The sequence below is a fragment of the Mixophyes fleayi genome, chromosome 9, assembly GCF_038048845.1.
Source record: "Mixophyes fleayi isolate aMixFle1 chromosome 9, aMixFle1.hap1, whole genome shotgun sequence".
Classification (NCBI taxonomy): domain Eukaryota; kingdom Metazoa; phylum Chordata; class Amphibia; order Anura; family Limnodynastidae; genus Mixophyes; species Mixophyes fleayi.
In genome coordinates, this window is record NC_134410.1 from 120755951 (window position 1) to 120783359 (window position 27409).

The 27409-nt window shown below is 41.0% G+C and overlaps 1 protein-coding gene across 1 annotated transcript; it reads left to right on the top strand.

The window, feature by feature from the left end:
* The first annotated feature begins 277 nt into the window (after positions 1 to 277).
* On the top strand, positions 278 to 26135 carry LOC142101135 (histo-blood group ABO system transferase-like). The gene is made up of 7 exons (XM_075185357.1): positions 278 to 375; positions 12738 to 12813; positions 14275 to 14331; positions 16817 to 16882; positions 19066 to 19101; positions 21723 to 21857; positions 22777 to 26135. The coding sequence occupies exons 1-7, from the start codon at positions 360 to 362 to the stop codon at positions 23459 to 23461; spliced, it is 1071 nt and encodes a 356-aa protein (XP_075041458.1). The 5' UTR covers positions 278 to 359; the 3' UTR covers positions 23462 to 26135.
* Positions 26136 to 27409: the final 1274 nt, after the last annotated feature.

The window sequence follows — 27409 nt, forward strand, 5'->3', positions numbered from 1 at the left end:
GCTCTTCCCCTGAGGAGGCCTGGGCTAGGCCCAAATGCATGACAAGAACCTTTTTAACACCTTAAGTAGCTTGATTTGACTAGAATGCATGAGTATATCATGCACGGGTTAACTTGTATATATATATATATATATATATATATATATATATATATTTATTTATTTATTTTTGTATCCTAATAGCACATATATATCAAGGCAGAAGAGCCTTTCCCTTCAGCAACTGGTGTAGTGTTTCTACTACCTGTAATCAGATATCCAACCACCACCACACCTACTATTCATAACTTAAAGTCTAGCAGCGAGTCAGACTAACAGTCGCAGTCTGCAGGTACTTATTACATCCCAGTTCTGTTAAGATGTTTCAGGACAAATGTAAGTACATCTATTTGCTATAATAGAGAGGGTTCTGTTAGAGGTATAGGAGATATATGTGTATATATATATGTGTATATATATATATATATATATATATATATATATATATATATATATATATAACAAATTGTAAAAGTAGTAGAAATAACTAAAAGCTGCCTAGGAATAATTTGCAATAATGTGATTATTATGTCCTGCACTGTATCCAATATTCCATTCCCAGACCCTCCAACATTTCTCTTTCCACACCCTGTCATGAACCTTCCACTTAATTTACTGTAGCAAATAGCTGGGCTGATCTAACTTACTGATGGTTCAAAATCAATCGTCTCATCAATTAATTCAGCACAGATATTTGCAATATTAAATTCAGTTAGAAGTTTAAGAGCAGATATTTTGTATCAGTTTAGAAGTCTGCAGTAAATGATTTTATTTCAAATCGTTCGGGCTCAGAAACTATTACATAATCCTGAATTTCAAAGCCATGTAGCCGTGTCTGAACTGTCCTCAGTGTCATAGAGTTAGAATAATTTTACTCTAAACGTCGCGATTGCCGGCTAATTTTATAAACAGATTTTTGGAAAAAGCAAAGAGACACCTAAAATGATTATTAATTTGCTTGCATGTAGCGTTGTAAAAAAAAATATATATGTTATGCTAACAGCAACGTTAAAAAACAAATAATTGATTTCTTCATACTACATTTGAAAAAAAATTTAGGCAAAAATAAGATAGCACATGATCTATATACAATATAAGTATACATCAATAAAATGGGATATACAAAATTGAATCACATGTTACCTAATCGGACAAATCTAGGTTGCAAAACAACATTGAATATATCTAGAGATTAACAAATACAACACACTCTCCATGCTATGGATTGTACGGATTTCGAATTTGTTTACAACAGACATTTGACTTTTGCAAAGAAAATATAATACTGCTGAGTCACCTTAATCTGTAGCGAGTTGGTATTTTTATTCCTGAATAGAACTAACAATCTACATAATGCACACTTGCTTCTGTTTGTGATTTTTACATAATTCCTGGCAAGAAGGATAGTTAAGAAAAGTGGACTATGTGATCTATAGATGAAGAAGATAATTATTCCATATTAAATGGTGTTTATAATGTTCTGCCAAGAAATGGCAGAAAACTTTCAGTCCTGGCCTAGCCGCAATAATCCGCACATTTTCTTGTTCTCACATGTTCCATCATTACACAGACAGAAAAATAATATAGTCATAGATCACAAACACAGTGAAGGGCTCAATTTGTGCCTGTTGCTACTGTTCTGCCTGGACTTGTTGTGATACTTTTGCAGTATGTTTTATAATTTAATTGCGTGTCTCATTGAGAAGAAGCTTTGCTGCCGGTTTGTCATAAACTGCAGACTGTTGACGCTTTCTTTTCACTGCGCCAAACCCACTCGTACGTTAAGACTTGACCTGTACTTGCAATAAATAAAGACAGGGACACTTGAAGTTTATTAAAAGCAAGACTTGGTGGCGTAGAAGGCAAATTGTACAATTAATAGCAGTAACCAAACAGTGTACGGCCATCCGGCACTAACCGCCGGTACCAGGATATAATCCTTTACGATTGGCCGGTGCTAAATCCAGACTACACCTCTTCTGGACTCACAATGACGTACCCACGCAATGCAGGTCAAGGGATCCCCCACACAAAGGGACCCAGAGCCAATCATTGGAAGCACTTTATGAATTAGTCGTTGACCGCGAATACCTTCCCACCGAACTGTGCCTACTCTGTGCGGAGGGAGAAAAAATTGTTAGACATGACAGCGACCTAGCCCGTTGCAAGGACATATAAAGAGAGGGATTTCCTGCAGTGAAAAAGACTCAGTAACCCTTGGGAGGAGCCTTTATAGTCCGGCTGAGAACACGCCCATTTGATTCTATTGGCTGGAAGCTGCAGAGCACTTAACCCCGAATGGGGAAGTACTTGACACTGGCACAAACACCTGCATTTAAGGGCGTTCGGCTTATGGCTTCTCTTGTCATTGTGGTTTTAATTTAGAAAAAATGTTGTCTTAATTGTCCATCGGTTATCGTTATTTTTGCGCTATTAAAATAGGCCCCCAGCTTCTTACTGCTTTATTGTTAGATTTGTGTGTTATTGCTTGTAACACTTGTTTAAAAGTGTTACAAGCCTGCTGATGTGTTATTACAGATAGGTGTCTATTTTGTTGATTAAATGTATTGTTTTAACTGATTACTGAGATTAAGGGTAACGTTCGGCCCTTTTGAAGGTTAGAGGGCCGCACCATGGGACTCCTGAAGTGTATCAGGCTGCCTATCACTGCTATAATTCATATAAATTAGAGATGCTGAGAACTGAGCCCACCTGAACTTAGGGGATCTGAGTAGGCTCACGAGCCGACTCTGTACTTTCCTGGGTCGTCAGATCTGAATCGAGGCAAAAAAATTGAGATCCAAAACCCCCAAAAAAACACACAAGGGAAGTTTTGCCAAAACCAAAACACGAAGTTAATCCAGATCCAAAACCAAAACCAAAACACGGGAGTCAGTGAACATCTGTAATATAAATGTATTATCATGCCGTCCTGGTCATGATGGTGCAGTCCGTGTCACCAGGCCCCAAGGATGCAGCTGCTTTGGAGATCTCCCAGATGGGAGATTTCCAAAGTTGGCTGATATTTATAAAATACTGTTATGTCCGGCTAAGTGGCCTATTAAAAATGTCTTGCAGCCTTACTATTAGTCTAGCATACTTTATTCCATATTACAGTGGTCGGCAACCCCTGGCACTCGCGCCGAGTGATAGTGATGACGGACACGTATGCAAACTAGGACACAGAAGCAACTGTAAAAATAAATTTTATGTACAGTAAACACTCATAACATCCTAATAAATGTATTTTATGGGGGGGAGGAAATCAAAAAAATATTTTTAAATGTTTTCTCATTAATGACTAATTTATTAACAGGTGACAATAATTTTTATTTTTTTTCCCGTGTGTTCTTTTGGGACGTATGTTGAATAAAGACGTGTGTATGACCAATGTACGTGCGTTTTTTTGAAAAATGTACATTATGTTCGTTTTGCGTTTGTTAATGAATCAGGTCCTGTGTGCTCAGTTGATTTTTTGGTCCCATTACTATTAATATTCCCATGGTATTAGCATGATAAAATAACGTACAATATACGAGTACAACCGGCATACTGGGGCTTGATTAGATTTTAGCCGGCACCCTGATTTTTTCAAACCCCTCCCATATAGTGTTGGCAATTTATTTCATACACTTTTTTTATGTTATGCTCAAATAGTTAACCGGAGCTTAGTCATTTCAAATTGGGTCTCATTTGAGTCACTTGGTAAGCACCACTGATATTTACACATCACTGCAGTGTTTGCCATCAGAATCCTGCTATTAGACACAATCAGTCTTTCCTTGACGTCATGAAATCAGATGCAGCACCTGCTAAGTCCCTCACTCTGCACCTGCGATGAATTCGCCGATGCACTTGTACTAGGCTTCCAGGTCGTTTTAAACTTGATGTTTGCTCTTTGTTTTGCATGTTTTGAAAAAGATCCCAGGTGGGATAGACATGTTGATTTTCCACAATATATCAATTATTCCCTTTTAAGTACAATGTGTACCAGCTGTTTGTTCATATTGTTATGTGCACTTGGTCAATAGATGCCTATTATTGGCACTGTCACGCCCAGTGGCTACCTCAATCAGCTTTAAAGTAGAAGGGCGTATAATATAGAAAATTCCATAATGGAAAAGCCAAATTGTTATTTAATATTCCCTGCACTGTCGCACAATGGGTGCGATCTGGCTAAAAATAGAGGGAGGAAACAGGGGGAGGACATACAAACTCCACACAGATAAGGCCATGGTCAGGAATTGAACACATGACCCCAGTCCTATGAGACAGAGATGAGATAACCACTGAGCCACCATGTTGCCCGTCGATCAAATGATGAGCATTTAAAGAGGATGTTCTGCACCACACCAAGTATGGGGTTCCATTGATAACATCTCCAGCTACGTATTTAAAAATATTAGACCTCTTCTAATGGCTTTACACAGATGTGTGAAATAGTGTGGTGGAGAGGTCAATAAGAAGATCACATAACATAATGGGTAATAAAAATAGTTTAAAAAAAAAAGACACAGATGAGAAACAAATTGCAAAAAAACAAACATAGTATGTAAAACAGTGTTTAAAAATAAAATATTCAATTTATATAAAACATACATATATTAAAGCAATAAAAAGGCTTTTCGGACGTCATTTTATGTTTGCACAATGTGAAAGGATTACGCAGTAGTGGAGATGTCATCTAGCTAGCGTGAGACACCCATCTGAGGAGGAGAGAGTAAGATTCAGACCCCATCGCTGTGCCTCCACCTCAATCACTGATACGTGAGAGAATCAACTATCAGAAGATCCTAGATCTCAACAATAAGATCATTCCGCTGAAGTGGGAGTATTTAGAAGTACACAAGGTTCTGTGCAGAGACAGGATGATGGAGAATTACCTCCCCCCCCCCACACACACACACGCACACACACACACACACCTCCCCCAACAACACTGGGATTCATGTGGTCCAGCAAAGTGGTTTCATCTAACCCAGATCAGAGTGTATGATGGGTCTGAGAAGTTTCCCTTATAGATAAACCTTCACAATCATATTTTCAAGTACACAGTATTAATTCTGCATTTTGCTTCGTGCTGATTGATTACACTACACCATACTTGCCAACTTGGCAGAATGATGTCTGGGAGGGGGCTTCGTCATGGGGGCGTGGTCCTGCGGATCGCGTCATTAGGCCCGCCCCCTGTCAAACGTTATCGATATAGGCCTATCACAAGAGTCACAAGAAGGGGAGAGCCAGGATACCGCATTTAGCCCCCCCCCCCCACCCACTACATCAGTGTTGGCTAACCTGTGACACTCCAGGTGTTGTGAAACTACAAGTCCCAGAATACTCTTACAGCAATAAGCTGCTATATATTGTCAAAGCATGCTGGGACTTGTAGTTCCACAACAACTGGAGGGTCACTGCACTACACCAACACAGAGGGCACATTCCGGGATGTCTCCCTGCTCACCCGGGAATCCGGGAGAACTTCCAAAAATTCAGGACGTTGCGGGAGAGTAGGCAACTATGTAATACAATAATTGCACTGTCCTTTGGTGCTTTGTCTCCAATTATTAATATAAAGATATGGCAAAATTAATATATTTGATATATTTTAAAAAAGACAGACATTATGTCTTAACGATTGCTTTTCCTCAGTGACAATTGGCAACGGATTACATGCTTTGAAATCATTTGTGTACATATGTATTACACACATGCACGTTACATCATAAACTTGATATTTCAATAACAAGACCTGTATTATTCATTAGTACATCAACAAGAGCGCTTTAAACTGTAAATATTTCTCTGGAACATGAGCTTGTCTCAAGGTCCTCCAATTAATATTACAGCAAGTAGGTTAAGAGACATTTCATATATATTATAGTAATAGTTTACAATAATGAATACAGGTGTAAATATGTATGTAAATAACCATTTCCTTACCTCCTTTTGTGCAAAAATGGACAGTATAATAATTACATAGCTACTTTGTACGTTCTTTTAATTTAACTCCTCATTCTATGAGGACAGGTAAATCATGGCTATCTGTCTCCTAGCATAAGGTGTCAAAGACACCTAGGGGGTATATTTGCTAATCTGTGGGTTTGAAAAAGTGGAGATGTTGCCTATAGCAACCAATCAGATTCTAGCTGTCATTTTGTAAAATGTACTTAATAAATGACAGCTAGAATCTGATTGGTTGCTATAGGCAACATCTCCACTTTTTCAAACCCACAGATTAGCAAATATACCCCCAAGTTTTATTTAATTTTTACTTAACCATTACATTCAAGTAACATTTGAAAGCAAATTTAATCCCATAACAGCATATAAATCATAAAACAATATAGCTTTTGAAAATCTAGTGCAGGGGTGTCCAACCTATTAGCTTCCCCGGGCCACATTGGAAGACAACGAGTTGGTTTGGGCCGCACATAAGATACACTAACAATAACGATAGCTGATCATCCAAAAAACCATAGAAAACATAGTTAACATATATATATATATATATATATATATATATATATATATATATATATATATATATATGAGAAAAAAAGTGAGATATATATATATATATATATATATCACTTCTTTTTCAAATCCCCCTATACTTACCTTTCAATCGCCCTGTTCAAAAAATCCTCACTAGTTATTATACTATAATCACTTTTTGTATTGATTCGATGCAATATCAATAAAGTGCATTTAAGCCAGGCATTGTATATCAGGGTGCCCTGACCAGACCTGCGGTACCTGACATATACATCACTGTGACCCCAAATTGTGACCTGTTTTGATAATTATACCACTATGTTAGTTAAGGGAAAACAACTTATAATGGGCCAGGGAGAATAATATATAATGCCCCATTAGTATTACAAGTAGAAGTATGTAGCAGGGAGATAAGGTCCATGATGCTCCAGGACCAGGTGACTTTTATTCACTTGTCAGCGTCCTTTGAAATAATAAAAAAAATCCCCCTTAATTTACCTTTTAATCGGCTTGTTTTCCTGTCCTCTTCTCTTCTTTTCTCCAATTCTGTGCTGCTGATTGTTCTTCTCGCGCGGGTGACTCCTCTGTGCTGCGCTCCGCAATGGATGTTGGGCGTGATGACATCACGCCCGACATTCACTGCGAGCACCGCACGGAGGAGGAGACAAGGGAGGGAGCCGGAGTACCAGCTGACGTGACCGCGTGACCGCAAGGTAAGTATTTTCTTTTCTTTTTTTTGCAGGATTTTTTTTCCATTAACAGGGCTGCCCCCTTGCCACAACCAAAACTCCTTCTGGGCCACATTTACAGGCGTGCTGGGCCGCCTGTGGCCCGCGGGCCGTGGGTTGGACAACCCTGATCTAGTGAATCAAATTATCTAGGAGGTACATTTATCAAACCATCTGTACAGGAAAAGTGGAAGTGTTGCCCATAGCAACCAATCAGATTCTAGCTATCATTTATCTAGGACATTCTAGAAAATGAGAGATTGAACCTGGTTGCCCATAGCAACCAATCACTAGTGTTGCCTAGTGCAGAGAACACTAAGCAACCCTAGTGTTATCTGCAAATAATAAGGTAGCTGCATTCATAATGTGATTAGTATACTCAAAAATAACCTTTGAATTTTCAGGGATTAACATGTAGCCCTAATGGGTAACACTCCTCACCCATGGTGTATAGAAGAAAATCCAAAGTCATTGACATGACTGACTGCGAATAACTCAAGCTGTTATTGGGAAAAGCAAATAGCTATGTAATCATGGTCCATAAAGCTTTTCACAATGTAAGCATGAGTAACATTTGATAAGATTAAAGAAAGTAATCAAATACTGCCAAGAAACACTCCTAAGATCCCAGTGGCTTAACTGGAGGTGAGAAAAGAGGATTTATTATGTCCAACGACACCTTGTGCTATGCAAGGACATTTCTCACGTTTTCTCCCCTGAGCAGAAATCAAACCCCAATTACAAGATACTTTATACCGAACAAACCTTGGGTGGGTATAGAGCTGTGGTCCTTAACCACATGATGCAATGACCAAAGTATTAACGCAGGATTTCTAGAGGGGGAGTTTCCAAATGTTTGATTTTGGAACATAGCCAAAATAAACCAAAAACAAACTTACTGCAATAAATCAGGAACAGACACTTTTTTTGTAGTTAAGTTGTTTGACTGTAAATAATAAGTTTGGTTGAGTCACAGAGTGTGAGACGTAATCTAATCAGAAGAATTTTGTGGTACTGTGCAGTGTATATATGTACAGCATGCATGTGACAAAAAGAGAAGTGGTACTGTGCAGTGTATATATGTACAGCATGAATGTGACATAAAGAGAAGTGGTACTGTGCAGTGTATATATGTACAGTATGAACGTGACATAAAGAGAAGTGGTACTGTGCAGTGACAACAAGCAATGTGACTATATCAGAACCTGGGCCCAAGTCTACATGTTCAGAAGGTCAACACAGTTAAAATGTTGACATGTAAAATGTCTACAGGGTTGTAAAGTTAACAGTTAAAATGTCAACATAAATCACTATATTTAAAATTTTAAAACAAATTTGCACTAAATGTAAAAAAAAAACCACCGTATCCACCTTCCCCCGGGATCTCCCGGAGCACACCAAACAAAAGTTGGTAAATATTCATAGGACGAAGCCATAGCAGTTACCATGCCTACAAGTAATGCTGATTTTAAAAGCAAAATAAATTACATATTTTATCGTTTCGAATAAACCCACCAGATATTTTTGCACATCCACACTGTAATTTGAGGATCTGAGTACCTCGCTTATATTATTAATCCCTTTCTCATGCGATATATTTGTACATAATGGGCCTGAGTCATTAAGGAAAGTAAGGCAAAAAAAGAAGTAAATGTTCTCTGGGACAAACCAAATTACAATGCAAGGGGTGCAGATTAGTTTATTATTTTGCACATCAGTTAAATACTGTCTGTTATTTCATCTAGCACACAAATACTTAATAGCTTTATTTTTACACTGAAATGTAAAGTTGATCTAGGAGGACATCCCCTACCCCAACAATAAATCTGTCCCCACATTTTAAATTTACCTCCCCCTCCAATGAAACATGGGTTTGCCCAATGGTTCCAGCTAATGGTCACCATCCAGTCATTCTATTTTAGGTTCACTATATCCGCACAAATATCTTGTGTACCCAAAATGCAAAGTGGAATTTGTTTAACAAATGGTTGTAAATATCCTTCTACAATCGACTTCAGAGCTTGTAAAGGTTGAGACAGGTCTAAGCATGAGGCAACGAGCCACCCAGAAGAGAAGTACATATTTTATGTATCGTTGGATTTTAAGAACAATAGCAATGAAAGACGGTGATCTTTTAATACTGAATGTGTTTACACATTACAACACTTTGTACTTATATGTAATAAGCACTATGTAAGGCTTCCGGGAATGGCAATGGGAGGCACCTGAAAGTAATTTACCGTTGTGAAATAAAAACACTGTTTATGCACTGGTAATGTTAGCACCTGAGGAAGGGGGCAAAGTCCACTCGAAACTTTAGGGCCAAATGTTGAATTTCTAGGAATGAACTCCTAGAACAAGGCTAACTGTGGTCCTCAGCTTCAGCAGCCCCCTTTTCCTTAGAGCGAGTGGTGCTCACCTGTACTTGGCTGACCCCAGGCATGTAGCAGTATTAGGGTTTAATGCAGAATCGTTCCTGGCTCTAGATATATAGGAGACACCAAAAATTGGTATATTACTTTGGTCAAGAAACACAGGTAATATTATTATTATTATTATTATTATTATTATTAATATTATTATTATTATTATCATTAATCTTTATTTATAAGGTGCCACAAGGTATCCACAGCGCCGTACAGATTGCAGACAGTGACCATACAGGGTAGAACCACATACTTACCAACTTTCTGCTACTTGTTTCCGGAAGCTGTCGTGGGGAAGGTGGGCGTGCGGGGCGGGGCAGGGCTCCAAAATCGCGTCATTTTGGACCCGCGATTCCCGGAGAATTGCGGTATTTTGGCCCTAATTCTCCAGATGCGGGATTTTGCCATACTCTCCCGGGAGTCCGGGAGACTCACTCAAAATACGGGAGTCTCCCGGACATTCCGGGAGAGTTGGCAAGTATGTAGAACCATACAGAACAATAAGCAAAAAATAACAGGACTTTAAAGCTCCCAACATAGCTTACACATTGAGGAGGGAGCAGAAGAATAGGTAGAGAGACAGGAGGGAAGAGGGCCCTGCTCATGAGAGCTTACATCCTAAAGGGAGGGGAAACAGACAGGAGGCATAATGGGGAGTTAGAGGGGATCAATCGCAAGTCAAGTGACTGGCGTGGTATGGAAGAGAGGTGATGGAGTCAGGCATGAAGAGCAGGTTAGGTGGATGGCTGGTAGGCTTTGAAGAAGAGGTGAGTGTTAAGTGCACGTTTGAAGGTGCACAGTCATATAGTGCGTGAGAGGTTGTTCCAGTGGAGGTGGGCAGCCCAGGAGAAAACTTGGATTCTGGAGTGGGATGAAGTGATCTGAGTTGGGGAGAGGTGACAGTCATTGGCCAAATGCAGGGAACATGATGGGGTGTTAGTGGAGAGGAGGATGGAGTTGTAAGGGGCAGTGGAGTGGGAGAGGGCCTTGTAGGTGAGGGTGAGGAGTTTGAAAAGGATTCTGTAGGGGAAAGGAAGCCAGTGTAGGGCAAGGCAGAAGAGCAGTGGCGGGAGAGGAAGATGAGTTTTGCAACAGCGTTAAGTATAGAACTGAGGGGGACAAGGCGGGAGAGGGGGGCGGCCGGTACGGAGAAGGTTGCAGTAATGAAGATGGGAAATGATCAGTGCGTGAATAATAGTTTTGGTGGCATCCTGAGAAAGGAAGAGCCGGATGCTGGTGATATTGCAGAATAATAGTGTGACAGCATGGACCGACTATGCCACCCTGTCTGTTGTTGCTGGTAACTGGCTTGGCTTACTGGGCTTACTATGCCACCGTTCCCTTTCGTTATCCCAAATTCGCCCTCTTGCCGCAGTAGGAAGGGCTTACAATGCTGCCACCACTGAACTCCTTTATGGCGCTCAGAACCACGTTCCTTCTGGGTAACTGTCACTGCTAAAGTACTCCTGTGCTGATACACTTGGGCTGGTAACTCCGGACCTCTTACTACGGGTTGTTGTGGATGGATCCCCCCTGGCCCATCACACTGACCAGAGCTGCAGGTAGCAGACAGAGCGATGGTACTGGAAAAGCTTGGGTCCAAACCTCAGACAGCCGGAGAAAGGATTTAGATTTAGGGTCTAATCTGCAGGTCACAGGATTACAGCAATATTGAAGAAGTTGTCAAGCAGGTCTTTGAAGCAGAGTGATGTTTATTGCTCAAGTGTCCTGACAAGGACAGTTCCACTGATTAGAAGTATTAGTGGTCAGGTCAGATGGAACATCAGAATGATATATTACATGCTCACACAACTCACCTTTTATCAGTTCTGACATAACTCCTAGCAGAGGTAAGCCAGCCCCTGGCTCCAACCCGTCTAGAATATGCCCTCAGGTCTCAGGATGTAATCTAATTTTGCATCTAATAAGTGAACTTCCATATCAACTTGATTTCCATCAGATCTCAGGATGTAATATAGTTTTGCATCTAACACAATTTCATTTCCACATCCCCCTTCAGATGTTCTGTCTCCATTGTTTAGAGTTCCTCTCTGTCTAATAGGACCTGCACTCAGGTACCAGGCCCCCTTGTTGTACATTCAAGTGTTGGTCACTCACATTGAATAGACTTAATTAGCCTTAATGAGGACACATCCTCCAGACTACACAACAGACTTACAAATGCTTATCAGAAATCAAACATATACCTTAGACATGAATGCATTTCCAAAGACAGATACAACAAAGCATTTCCCTGCACCAAGATATTCAAAAGGCTTTCAAAACAAAGACTTATTGCATCAGATATACATCAGAAATAACCACAGGAAAACCAAATTTTCTACCCTGGTCTCAGAAATAATGATTTCCTATCTCACAATATACATAATATAAAAAATAAGTGCACGTGCAATTACATAAATAAGTGCCCTGCGCTGTTTGCTTTAAATAAATTTTTACCAGAAGTTATTTAATAGTTATTCAGTCACAAATAAGTACTCACACAGATCCAGTGTAATATCTGCATAAGCAGCCTTCAAACCAGGAGTCAGGGCAGGCAGCAATTCAGTGAGTACCTAAGTGCAAAGTAAAGGTCAGGGTAGGCAGCAATTCAGGGAGAACTCCAGAATCTTGACAAGAGACACTGACATTGAGCGCATATAGGGACAGTGTGACTACACCTATTTTCGGCACAACAGTCAAGAGTTTCCTGCACTGTAATGTGACAGACGTCAATCAGAATGTGATTTGCTGAAGCACGATCACACGATCACTTGGTTGCTTGGAGGCATCCATAGGAATCTTGCAGCCTAGGAAAGAAAGAGGAGGATTATGAACACTTAAAATAAAATTGGGGCACTAGGCCATGTCAGTTTAAAATATGCTTGTAATATTCTGTGACTTGTTGTTATTCCTTCTGCCCACTGTACTAAAAAACGATTTGTCCTTTTACTTAGCATAGTTACAGATTTCCTCTGTGACTTCTAAGAACTGTATAATTCACCCTGCCCAGAGCGTTATCTCACCCGGTTTTTTTCTTTTCTTCCAGGTAAAAAAGGGCGTGAAAGGAAATGGATTTATTTTTTGATCTATCTCGCAACTCTTCTGCTGCTCTCATTCTGCTGGTCAGTTGACGTTTATCAAACTGAGTGTTGGAAACCATTTACAAGACAATGTATTCTGGCACCTAAGGCATAGATGCCAAACTTTGCCAAATCCTCTATGTCAGCGCACGTAAATGTGGCATAATCTGGTGGCTGCAGTGCAATACATTTTATCCCTCTGTGCGTTATGATTGGCTAACACTAAATCTAACCAGCCACTGGAAAGCAAGAACTTTATGTCGCTGATAGCGGTCAGGTGCAGACAACGTTTCGCCTCCCCTAAAAACAATCAGCTGCCTCTTCTGAGTACTTCTTCACCCAGCCATGGTGAAACACCGCAATCAGATTGATGTTCTGCTTGTTCATTTATTATTTTGTTGGTTACTCCTTTTATACCGTTTATTAATAATAAATAATAATAATAATTTTATTTCTATAGTACCTTTCTCCTATTTTGGGCACACTCAGCTACCTTTATATGGAATCATTCACATCAGTATGAACAGAAAGGTGGCCTAGTGGTTAGCACTTCTGCCTCACAACACTGGGGTCATGAGTTTGATTCCCGACCATCTATGTGGAGTTTGTATGTTCTCCCCGTGTCTGCGTGGGTTTCCTCTGGGTGCTCCGGTTTCCTACCACATTTCAAGAACATACTGGTAGGTTAATTGGCTGCTATCAAATTGACCCTAGTCTGTGTGTGTGTGTGTGTGTGTGTGTGTGTGTGTATGTTAAGGAATTTAGACCATACTTGCCAACTCTCCCGGAAAGTCCGGGAGACTCCCAAAATTCGTGTCAGTCTCCCGGGCTCCCGGATCCAAGATTTCACTGAGAATCACGTAATTTGACGCGATTCTCGGTGAATCACGCCAATTTGGAGGGCGGGGCGAGGCCAATATAGTACGTTTTCGCGGGGGGGGGGGGGCAAAATGACGCGATTGGCCTTGCCCCGCCCCCTCCCGCCCTCCAGTCACACCCCCAACTCCCGGAAGCAAGTTTCCGGGAGTTGGCAAGTATCATTTAGACTGTAAGCTCCAATGGGGCAGGGACTGATGTGAATGAGTTCTCTGTACAGCGCTGCGGAATTAGTGGCGCTATATAAATAAATAGATGATGATGATGATGATCAGTCCCTACCCAACTGGAGCTTACTGCCCAAATGCACACACGGATCCATTTTCGTTAACAACCAATCAACCTACACAGGGAGAACATACAAAGGATCATGGTAGGAATTGAACCCATGACCCCAGCGCTGTGAGGCAGCGATGCTAACAGCAGTGCCCCCACGCTGCCCTTTCGCAGAATTTTTCAGTCAAATTGTATAATACATTGTAGTGTAAAAAGAAGTAGCAGCAAGTACCTCTGGAATCATAACAGTAAGAGTACTACTAGAAAGTGACACCTATTTAAATAGCTGTTGAAAAGGAGTAAACATTACACCAGTTTTGAGTAGATGATTTATGTGGTCTGTTGTTTCAGGTACGCCACGAGAAACCACAGATGGCATTCTTGGATTGTACTCAGCTGCAATCCACAGTAAGGATCTTGTTCATGTCTTCTTATATGTATATTACGTATATATAAAGAATAAGATATTTGGTACCATTTAACTTTGAGGCCTCAATCGAACCACATGTGAACTCTAAAGATGTGATGTAATAATTCAATTCTGGTGGCGCCTTCTGCCAGCTGACACCAAGGTGCCGACAGGGCACCAGGACCCAGGAAGAGGAGGACTGCCGGGCACCATAACGGCCACGTCACGCAGAGGAGGGCTGGCAAATTTTAGCCCGGAGGCAAAACTCAACTCCACACCTATCAGGAACTAGAGATAGCCCAGTGACCCAGCCCAAGGTAGCCCACTATGGGACCGTCCCGGGCCCCCCCTCCCCCAGCCCATCCTGCCCTTGACGTCACATGTGCTGGGCGCATTACTGGTTACATGATTGCTGCTGGGTTTCTTACCACCTACATTACAGGCCACTTGCAGGGACTCCTTTGCAAACCCCCAACTCTGTGCAAATCCCAATTATTATTATTATTATTATTAATATTTATTTATAAGGCGCCACAAGGCGTCCGCAGCGCTGCACAGAGACAAACAAATTACAATACAATGGGAGACAGCACAGTACAGTAAACAGTAAGCACAGCAACTCAGTAAGCTCAATGCACAGCTAGAGAGGGCGGGGAAGGGGGAGGGAGGATCCGCAAACGACGGGGCCCAAGAAGGAGGGCGGTGAAGACAGGGAGACCCCCAGGGGGGAGAAGGGAGCGAGAGTGGACGTGGCGTGGAGGACCCTCGAGGAGGAGGGCTAAGTAGCTGGAGAGCAGAGTTAGAAGTGGTGGAAACAGGAGGAGAGATGGCCCTGCTCAGAGGAGCGTACAATCTAAGGGGATCAATGTTAGGGACATTGCAGAAATCACACAGCGCACACCATGCCACATAATCAGACCACATGGCACAGATCCCAATGCCAGTCCTATGCTAGGGGCAGGATGTAATACGTGCCAGGGTTCTTTCTTGAAGAACCACAGTGTGTAAGAAAGAGTAACAGGGTAGAGAGAAAAAGTCCAAAGGTGGAGTTGTTGTACAACAGGGAGACTTAAGAGCCAAAAGTACATTTAACTGTTTGTTAATGCAGTGTTTCTATCTGTGTATTAGAACAGTGTGTATATATCTGTGTATTAAATTAGTGTGTATATATCTGTGTGTTAGGGCAGTGTTTATGTCACAGAGAGGGAGAACGTATTCACTGTAGTACATGTTGCTCCTTTGCACCTATATAAATTCTATCATTATTTTGCATTGTGGCTAGCAAAGGGATCTCCTCACAATGTTGCTCGCAATGAGGATCTCTGAGTAATGTAGTGAGCAATAATGGTCTCTGCACAATGTGGTTAGCAACGGAGGGCAACACACAACATGCTTTGCACAATTGGGTCTGTGAACTGTGATTGGTCATAAGGTCAGGGACTGATGTGAATGAGTTCTCTGTACAGCGCTGCGGAATCAGTGGCGCTATATAAATAAATGGTGATGATGGTGATGATGAAGGTCAACTAATAATCATAAAGGCATGGGTAGTGTATACTTTTGTCAAAGGGCTCTGTTAGTATATTCTTGTGCAAGAGCACTAAGAGGACCAGTGGAGTGTACTCAGAACAGACTTCCCTGCCAAGGGTCCCATATGGTTCTTGATCTCAGCAATGACAGAACTATACTGGGTGCAGTAGTGGCTGCTACGGGACCTAGAGGGAAGATGGGGCTTTTAATGCTAATGATCTCCCCCTCCGAGGCCCCCTCGGGGCCCCTCTTGCACCCTTGGGGCAACAAGCACCCCCCCCACACACACACACACACACACACTACTCTTTTCATAGCAGGGCAGGAGGCCCAGGAGTTGCATTGTTGGACCCTCCCAATATTTGGTGATGTAGAGGAGTTCCGTCCCTGCTCTAGAACATGGTAGCCAACATTGGGTGGGTAGAAATCTGATCAGAACACATACGACCCCTTTTACCTTCCTACAATGGCTCCTATGCCCACATGGATGCAATATCGGACATCGGGGCACACAGCCCGAAAATGTCTTTGGGGTTAAAAAGGACAATCATGAGTAAATAATATTATGGACACTGATACACTGTAGACCTTGAGCAGATTAATATAATAAATCACAAATCATAAATGTCCTGCAATAAAATAAGTCAACACATTGCGGCAATCTCCATAACCTGGAAAGACAGTAGACACTAAGTAGATACGGAACACTGCACGCAACGAAGGCAGCCAATTGTTGAACCAGTGCCTTGTGAAGAGCTTCAGTAATGTCGACGGGTCCTAAGAGTGTAGACCAAGGTGCTCTTTAAGGAAATAGAGAATTAAGGTGGACAGACTCATGGCATTTCGGGCTGAAATGCCGGAATTAAAATGAAAAATAATTAGTAACAATAATTAGAAAATGCTATGTTGAGAGATATTTTATCACATGAATAAATCTGCTCTTTTTCCACACAGAGCCTCCATCGATAATGTCAATCAAAGCTCAAAACTGGATCTATTAAAAGAAGTCTCTCTTCAAAGGTAAAAAAAATGTTAAATGACTGACACAAAATAAAATCCTATTACAGGATGGTAAAACTCATTCTGAGAAAGAACTTTGGAGTCTCGAGTGTTCCTTTAGAAAAATATATTATTATTATATTTTCTTTATAAAGCACCACAAAAGGACTGGATTACCATACTTGACATACACAGTAGTACACAATAAACAAAAGCAATGACCCCTAACACATTACATAATACATGAAGTGGAAATAATACAAAGACCAGGCATACTGATTAGACCAAACAATACACAGAACATGGTAATGCAGATCAAGTCATTACTGTACAATGATATCTGAAGTCAAGAAAACAGGGCTGGGGAAGCAGCCTAGAGGTACAGAGGGTGATGGAATAGTAGAAGGAGAACATGAGGATTTACTAAACTGCAGGTTTGAGAAAGTGGAGATGTTGCCTATAGCAACCAATCAGATTTGTGTTATCATTTATTTAGAACATTCTACAAAATGACAGCATGAATCTGATTGGTTGCTATAGGCAACATGCCTAATTCATCAATGAAAGGAAAGCAAAATAAAGTGAGTAACTTCCCACCTTGGCAAAACCATGTTGCATTGGAGGGGGGAGGTAAATTTAAAATGTGAGGACAGATTTATATTTGGGATAGAGCATGTCCTAGATCAACGTTTAATGTCAGTGTAAAAATAAAGCTATTTGCGTCCTACATAAAAAAAAACAGCCAGTATTTTCCTTTTGTGCAACATAATAAACTCATTTGCACCCCTTACATTGTAACATGGTTTTACCAAGGTTCAAAGTTACTAATTTTTTTGCTTTACTTTCCTTAATGAGCCCAAGAACTCGAACTCTTTAAATCCACAGTTTAGTAAATATACCCCCAGCAATCTAATGTTCAGTCTTAAGGTACAGAGGGTGCTATATCCAGAAGTATAATTTCCATATATATATATATACACACTGTAGTTGTCCTAAGTATTGTCTAGTAATTCTAGAAGTGAATGTATCCTCCCAAGATGCGACTCCAATATACTTTGCTCTTAATCATTAGCTATATAAAATGTTGGATGTTCGATTCCTGTATGTTCAGTAGGGCAATCAAGCGGTGGTAATTGTTTTACCGATTACGAGAATTCCGACAAGGTTGACATCTGCAAAAAAAGATCTGACTGGCTAAAAAAACAAATAGAATACAAACAGACTTACTTGAAAACCGAAGCTCCAGATGTCCAATGGCAGCGGCATGCTGACCGTCAGCGATTCCAAAGACCCACTCCAGTGTGACGTCAGCGCGACTTAAATCAATGCTAATTTAAAGCGCCAATGTCACCCCGCAGGTTAAGTGTTTAAACACTTAACCTGCGGGGTCCACACATTGCCGCTTTAAAGTAACCTACATCTAAGTCGTGCTAATGTCACACTGGAGTGCCAGACAGCTGGGTCTTCAGATTTTTTTTGTAGGTGTCAACCTTGTCGGAGTTCTCGTAATCGATAAACGGTACCCAACCCCAATCCAGCTGTCAGTCAATTATGCAATAAGTGTAAATATTTTAAATGTAGACAATACCAAGGCGCTTACAGTTGCCTCCGTCTTCCTTTTTGGTGCCTCCAGGGGGGATGTGGGTGATAGCAAATTCTTGACGCATAAAACTTTATTAACATAAAAAAAATACTTTATTCAAATAATAAATTATTTTTCAATTATTTTCATCCTGAGATCCCTTTTAAAGTGGAAGTATAGTGTTTTCCTGAAATCAACAGAAACTGTGCGGTAAAGCTGTGTTATTATCCAAAGAAGGGGCAACACAGTGGCTTAGTGGTTAGCACTTCTGCCTCACAGCACTGGGCTCATGAGTTCAATTCCTGACCATGGCCTTATCTGTGTGGAGTTTGTATGTTCTCCCCGTGTTTGCGTGTGGGTTTGCTCCGGTTTCCTCCCACACTCCACAAACATACTGGTAGGTTAATTGGCTGCTATCAAATTGACCTTAGTCTGTGTGTGTGTGTTAGGGAATTTAGACTATAAGCTCCAATTGGGCAGGGACTGATGTAAGCGAGTTCTCTGTACAGCGCTGCTGAATTAGTGGTGCTATATAAATAGCTGATGATGATGAAAGAAGATCTAAGTGAATATATCCAAAACAATAGTTTGATCATACTAATTTTTTTACCCTTCTCTTTAGAATGCTGTATAAAAAACCGGATACCATGAAGCCCCCGTAAGTGTGTCTCACTGTTGAATGACCAATAAATGTAAAATGTAATTATTTTTATTTAAATATCTTATTTAAACCCCTTTCCTAAAGTGTCCCTCAATGCCCCTTACCTCCCTGACTGTACAGGGCTTCAGAGAGAACATAATGGGTATCATTTATAGTCGTGCACATGAGCAGTAAATCAACGGGATAATTTGAGTTCCACGCACGTTGCACTGTACGCAGCCTAATCATGCAGGGATTTTGAGTAGTCCAATGACACCGATTAATAGCATACTTGCCCAGTCTCCCAGGAGACTCCCGAATTCCGGGTAGGTCTCCCAGACTCTCCCACATCTGCCCAGAATATAAGCCTACATGATGCGATTCGCAGGGAATGCGTCATTTTGGCCCCATCCTGCAGCAAAATGTCAATTTTGATGATGAGGCGGGGCTGATTGCATCATTTTGGCCCCGCCCCATTGACAAAAGTGACATTTTTGTCACAGGGCTGGGCCAAAATAATGTGCCCGGGCCATGCCACTTCCCCCCTCTGGGATCTCCCAGAATGCCGAAACTAAAAGTCGCCAAGTATGTTTAATTCCTGTTTTCAATTATTTTAATTTGTTATCACCATCCTTCCCTTTTAAAGTGGAATTATAGCAGTTTTCTTAAATCGACAGAAACTGTGCCGCATGACTGTATTATTATCCAAAGAATTTAATCAGGTACTATTACCCTACTTGCAGAGATACGTTTGCAAATATTTCTAATGTGGGAGCAAACGAGACTTTGCCTGAGATTGTGGGCAGTCTTCTCTTTCGTTCCTGTGCTGAGCAATTTTGGGCTCGTCAGATGATTCCGAGATTGTAAGCTTGTGAGCAGGGCCCTCTTACCTCTCTGTCTGTCTGTACTACCCAGTATTGTTTTATTACTGTGTTTGCTCCCAATTGTAAAGTGCTACGGAATCTGCTGGCGCTATATAAATAAATATCGTTGATGATGGTGATGTTTGTTTAATTCCTGCTGATCAAAAAAATAAACATGGGTGCCATCATTTGAAAGAGGGGACACCTTTCAAACTAGGGTGCCCCAGCTTTCTAAGTGCCAGAGATCGGGAGATAGAGCCTCTAAAAGCCCCTCCTCCCTATACCTGGCATTTCCCATAACTTTAATAGACTGTGTCCATGCACATTTCTAACGCTAACTTGGTGCCAGCAAAAGATGCAGCCCTCAGTCCCCCTCACACCCCTATGTAATAAATGTAAAAAAAATACTAATTTATTATGTGACACTACAAGTCCCAGTACACCATGGAAGCCATTAACTGGTTGGGTATGCTGGTGCCTGTAGAACTACAAATGCCAGCATCGCCATGGCTAACAGAGCAACCACTGATATGAGCTAGCCATGAGTCTTCATTGCCTGTTGTGGTGAAATGAGGTATTAATATCACCCTAACCAGCCTGTCCCTCGTTTCTCACATAATGGGAATAATACCATGCACTTTTTATAGCCCTTGCTTTTGTTCCCCAAGCTTAACAGAGTACAACTGCAGTGTCTAATTACATGTGGATAAGGGGACATTGTAGCTCATTGTAAATATGTATATTGTTTATTGCATTTTGTTGATGTGGCAGTTAAGTTATTATTCAGTTTCGATAAAGTCAAAATAGGTGGATTATGGGTAGGGATCAGGTTGAAAGATGCTGGTGAGGGGGAAGGCTAATTAGTATCCATTGTTCTCACAAGACTAATCCAGATGTTTGGTCTACAATTTGAAAGATAAGTTTCTGGTGTTCATTCTGGGAACTGATGGCTGGAACCTGTAGTGTGGCTGGTGGTTCTACCAGTGAAATACATCAGCAGATATTCATGTAGACTTAATATACCCATGTATTTGTGTGTTTTGTGTAGCCTCTAAAATACCATCACAGCAGATGTCCGCTCAAATTTGCAGCAGCTGGACAGTTAATAATCATCATCATTGTTTATTTATATAGCGCCAGCAAATTCCGTAGCGCTTTATAAATGGGATCAAACACAGTAATAAAACAATGCTGGGTAACATAGAAAGAGAGGTAAGAGGGCCCTGCTCACAAGCTTACACTCTATGGGAATAATGATTTGGAAATTTGCTTAAGTGGGGAGAGGAATCAAATATCACATTTGTGGATTTCCCATTTTTTACATTTGTTGGGAATAATTAAAAACAGGACAATGTTGACAGCATCTAAATACTCTAAGATAATTGTAATAAATGTATCAAAATACATTTACCAAGCTTTAAGGAAGAACATTGACCACACCACATAGACTTACATGTGAATGAATCCTTGACATTCTGGAACTGAAAGACCAAACAGGGTTTCGCTTCATATGAGTTTAGGTCTGTATTGTATACCAGTTGTCATATCGGGGTTTACTTTGTATAATGGTAACTAGATTAGGTTCAGCTTTGTAATCAGCAGACAGATTGGGGTCTGCATTGTATAAGAGACAACACCTTTGGTCCAACTTTGTACATTTACAGCAAATTTTACTGCAGTGAACAACGCCCTGAATATTTTTTGTGCACTGAATTTGAATAGCCTGAACTATCCACATATAAACTAATAATATATCTTTTTTGTTTTTGGTTTAAGGAGATCAGACGTCTTGATGATGACACCTTGGTTTGCCCCAATTGTATGGCATGGCACCTATAATTTTGACATGCTGAATGCCCAATTTCATCAGAAAAATGTCCGCATTGGCATTACCGTGTTTGCTATTAAAAAGTAAGTTATGAAGTGTTCTATGTTTTGTGGTGTCCACACTAATCTCTAAATGGGGTGATCTGCATGTTCACAATGCTAAACCAATTTGTAGCTAATCAGAGCATTTCAAATTTTTCACAGAGATAGACCAATCAATCAGAGCTTTGGGACATTCAAGAGCTAGAGTTAATCAGAGTTTGAGAATATTCGCAGGAATAGAACAAACCGAGTCTAATCAGAGCATGGGAACATGCTCAGGGATATATCAATCTGCAGCCAATCAGAGCATTAGAATGTTCACGTCACAAACGTAGAGAAATACAGATGTAGCAAATGTTAACAAGTTAACATGACACCTGGCGCGTAGTGATGGTAGCAAGTTGCGCCATTCCATAGTTACAGTTTTGCATTGCAATACTATAATGTAACTCTCCAAATCGGCATTGCCTGCTTTGCATGTAGTCTAAGCAGTGGCCACCTGGGGAATCTTACCGCATAGCGAAAGTCATTCATTCAATTAGGGGAGTTTTTATTGATATAAATGTGCTTTATTTAGTATTAGTTTCGGGTTATAAGATCAGGTTCAAGGGGGCCCTGGCTGCCAGGGCATGCTTCTGCTTGTAGTTCTTCAAGCACCCCTGCATGCTCTGGCAGCCAATGACAGCTATGGATTTATTTATTTATTTTCAACAGGGAACTGGCTTTTATGAATGAATGACTTTACAGATGTGAACTGCGTACCATATCAATGGCCAATCAAGCGCTACGACACCTGTGGTGTGGTAGAATATGGAACTTATGTAAACCATTTAATTAGGTATTGAAATCTTGGCAATGTACCTTAATTTGATACTTAGTTCAAACATCCAAATTGGTACAGTTAATACCTCAATAAGGAATGAACTAGTGAATATTAAATAGTATTCGTTTTTTTTCTCAGGTATACAGCCTTCATCAAGACTTTTATCGAAACTGCTGAAATGTTCTTCATGTTGGGACATACAGTCAACTATTACGTATTTACAGACCGCGTTGGCGACATTCCAAATATTACTCTCGGTGAGGGCAGACAATTGGTCATCCTGAAAGTCCCTAGTTACAATCGATGGCAAGAGGTATCCATGAGGCGGATGGAGATGATCAGAGATCAGTCACGTCAACGATTCGTCAACGAGGTGGACTACTTGGTGTGCGTGGATGTAGACATGGTGTTCAGTGACGATGTTGGAGTGGAGATTTTAAGTGATTCGTTTGGCACTTTACATCCCAGTTACTTTAGAGCATCCCGTGCACAATTCACCTACGAGCGCAGACAACAGTCTACGGCATACATTCCTACAGACGAAGGGGACTTTTACTATGCAGGGGGATATTTTGGTGGTACAGTAGAAGAGGTCTACAAATTGTCCAATTTCTGCCATAATGCCATGATGACTGATAAGGGAAACAACATTGAAGCCATTTGGCATGACGAGAGCTATTTGAACAAGTATTTTCTTTATCACAAGCCAACTAAAATTCTATCTCCTGAATATCTGTGGGACAATAATTTCGGGGTTCCAGAAGTCCTTAAGAGAAGAAGATTTGTTGCAGTTCCAAAAAATCATAATGCAGTCCGGAACTAGAAGGCATTGAAGGATGAGAGTCAAGCAAAGATTTTATAGCTGGATATGTTTTGGCAGTTCTAACATTTCCATAAATTAGAGCTATTAAATCAAAGCAGAGTGCTCATCTGTATTGAAACTTGAACATGATCTTCATGAAGCTGTATTTACACAGCAACAGCAAAGTTTAACAGACAATTAAGTCAGCATAAAGTCATTATACAAATTGGTTGATGGGATGAACTGAACTTAGGACAGCATTCTACTAACTTTGTATACAAAAACTAAGTGTTTGTGCAATACTACAAAAACATTAGGGTGTTACATGATTGGTAAAGATACTCGATGTCATGCCGAATGGAACACAAGTCACACGCAAAATGTGCGACTAAGCAAAAAATTAGGCAGACAGAGTAATGTGTTGACATACGTACATGTAAACAAAAGAAAATACTTTCACATACTTCTAACCCAGTGTGAAGGATCTCCCCGCTTCCACGCACAATCAAACTGTCAATCAGTTTATATTGGTTGGCTAATTGAAAAAAGTACACAGTCAGAACAAGTATTGCAAAACTGGTTAGAGAAGGATATGCAATATATTACATGGCTAGGACAAGAACAACCTGCAGCCAACCAATACGTTAGAACGCCTGTAAATGTGGCCCAGCAAGAGTTTTGGTTGTGGCAAGGGGGCAGCGCTGTTAATGAAAAAAAAAATCCTGCAAAAAAAGAAAAAGATAAGAAAATACTTACCTTGTGGTCACGCGGTCCCTCCCTGGTCTCCTCCTCCGTGCGGCGCTCGCAGTGAATGTCGGGCGTGACGTCATCACGTCTGACATACATTGCGGAGCACAGCACATAGGAGTCACCCGCGCGAACTATCAGCAGCAGTGAAACTGAAAAAACAAGAGAAGAGGATCAGAGAACAAGCCGATTAAAAGTTAGGGGTTTTTTTTTTTTTTTATTATTTCAAGGGACGCTGACTAGTGCATAAACTCACCTGGTCCTGGAGCATCACGGACCTTATCTTCCTGTCTTAATGACTGCTGTATTGAAGCCCTTCATAAAATGTTGTAACAATATCCCTTGATGTTTGACAGCAGCCATTAGCATGTCATTGAAGCACTGAGCAGCAACAAGGAGCATTAGCAATGTTTTCTATGGTTTTTTTGGATGATCAGCTATCATTAGTGCTAGTGTATTTTATGTGTGGCCCAAAACAACTTGTCGCCTTCCAATGTGGCCCAGGGAAGCTAAAAGGTTGGACACCCCTGCGTTAGAATGTTAAAAGTAGCACAGAGTATTTCAGCTACACATCACGTCAATGATCAATGGGTAGGTATATTTGAAAAGGAGAGGCTAGGCTAATATATAACCAGTCTGATCAACTTACATATTAATTACTTATGTACAGAGCAGAGTAGTGATATCAGGCTCTTTAAAATGCACAGTGTTGATTCATCATCAACATCAACATTTATTTATATAGCGCCAGCAAATTCCATAGCGCTTTACAGTTGATTACTCTTCCCATGTAGCCTACCCTTCCCGTTAAAGTCTTAACTTAAATTAAACCAATAAATGATGACACGGACACCAACTTAAGTTTGGAAGAAAGGTCACAGTTTTATTTATAATTAAAATGAAACCATCAGTAGGTGGCGAAGAGCAGGGCAGCCAGCTAAACTTGCACAAACCAATAAGGTGGAAGATGTTCACATTTCCACCGACCCAGCTTCAACCTTATGTATTGGCCGGTACTATTACAGGCAGTAAGTGACTATACGCCCTCTGGACTCAACCAAGTTATGCCCTTACTAGGCATCCCTCATCCTCCTTACTAGAGCATCAAAGAGTCTGATGACTTTGAGGGGAACAGTGACCAAACGTGTAAGTACCGTGTGCTACCAAAAAGCTGACTGCAATGCTCTCCTACCCAACTGTGCCTCGTCTGTATGGAAGAAAAAATGTTAAATATTAAACATGCCTAATGCAGGGTGTGTGGGTAGGTATCTGGATCCAGGAAACAGGAAGCTCTCTCTGTCTCCCCCCTTAGATATAAAAAAATTTAACGGACACTCCCACCACATCCCATTGGCTGCTTCTCCTAAGTGGTAAGTACATGTCAGCTCAACAACATGTGATTTTAACCTCGTTCGGCTTAATGGCCTCTCTCCTCCTTCTCACTGATTTGAGGCAAAGATATATATCACTTAAGATTTCCTTCTGCTTATACCAGGCACAGTCTGTCTACATTATGGAGGGATCAAAGTTCTACACTGCACAAAGATGCTGATGACAATAAGCAGCACTGCTTAGTTCAATAGCAACTCGACTATAATATATGAAGTGCATTGCATTACTTAATTGATATTTTCATTTGGACTCATGTAGCAAACAGGGGAGGGCTGGCAAATTTTAGCCTGAGGGGCAAGACTCGACTATTTGGAGCATATCAAAGGGAAAAAAAAATGCAGGTGGTCCAGTGACCCAGTTCAAGGTAGCCAACTAAAGGACCGGCCCAGCCTGCCTCTGATAGGAAAGAAGATTAATCTTTGGTTTGTAAAGGATAAAACAACAGATGTTTTTTTATTTAATTTGATTTGTATTTTGTATTTATATTTGTATATCGTTACATTTTATATTGAAAATGAGACTTTCATATTTTATAATAAAACATGACACTATTTTCTTTTGTGTATATATTTAATTACATTATTATAGTGTGTACAAATAAGGTACACATCAATATTAACATCTCTACACACTCTCTCCGCTAGCATAGCTATAGACACGTGTATGTCTAGCGTAAGCCTTGTGTGTGAGCTGCAGTACAGCACAGTGTCACCATACAGCATCCAGTGTCTGCAGTGTTAGTACAGCTCTTATTATCACTGCAGTACAGCACAGTGTCACCATACAGCATCCAGTGTCTGCAGTGTTAGTACAGCTCTTATTATCACTGCAGTACAGCACAGTGTCACAATACAGCACCCAGTGTCTGCAGTGTCAGTACAGCCCTTATTATCACTGCAGTACAGCACAGTGTCACCATACAGCACTTATTATCACTGCAGTACAGCTCTTATTATCACTGCAGTACAGCACAGTGTCACCATACAGCACCCAGTGTCTGCAGTGTCAGTACAGCCCTTATTATCACTGCAGTACAGCACAGTGTCACCATACAGCACCCAGTGTCAGTACAGCCCTTATTATAACTGCAGTACAGCACAGTGTCACCATACAGCACCCAGTGTCTGCAGTGTCAGTACAGCCCTTATTATCACTGCAGTACAGCACAGTGTCACCATACAGCACCCAGTGTCTGCAGTGTCAGTACAGCTCTTATTATCACTGCAGTACAGCACAGTGTCACCATACAGCACCCAGTGTCTGCAGTGTCAGTACAGCCCTTATTATCACTGCAGTACAGCACAGTGTCACCATACAGCACCCAGTGTCTGCAGTGTCAGTACAGCTCTTATTATCACTGCAGTACAGCACACTGTCACCATACAGCACCCAGTGTCTGCAGTGTCAGTACAGCTCTTATTATCACTGCAGTACAGCACAGTGTCCTCAAACAGCACCCAGTGTCTGCAGTGTCAGTACAGCTCTTATTATCACTGCAGTACAGCACAGTGTCACCATACAGCACCCAGTGTCTGCAGTGTCAGTACAGCCCTTATTATCACTGCAGTACAGCACAGTGTCACCATACAGCACCCAGTGTCTGCAGTGTCAGTACAGCTCTTATTATCACTGCAGTACAGCACAGTGTCACCATACAGCACCCAGTGTCTGCAGTGTCAGTACAGCTCTTATTATCACTGCAGTACAGCACACTGTCACCATACAGCACCCAGTGTCTGCAGTGTCAGTACAGCTCTTATTATCACTGCAGTACAGCACAGTGTCCTCAAACAGCACCCAGTGTCTGCAGTGTCAGTACAGCTCTTATTA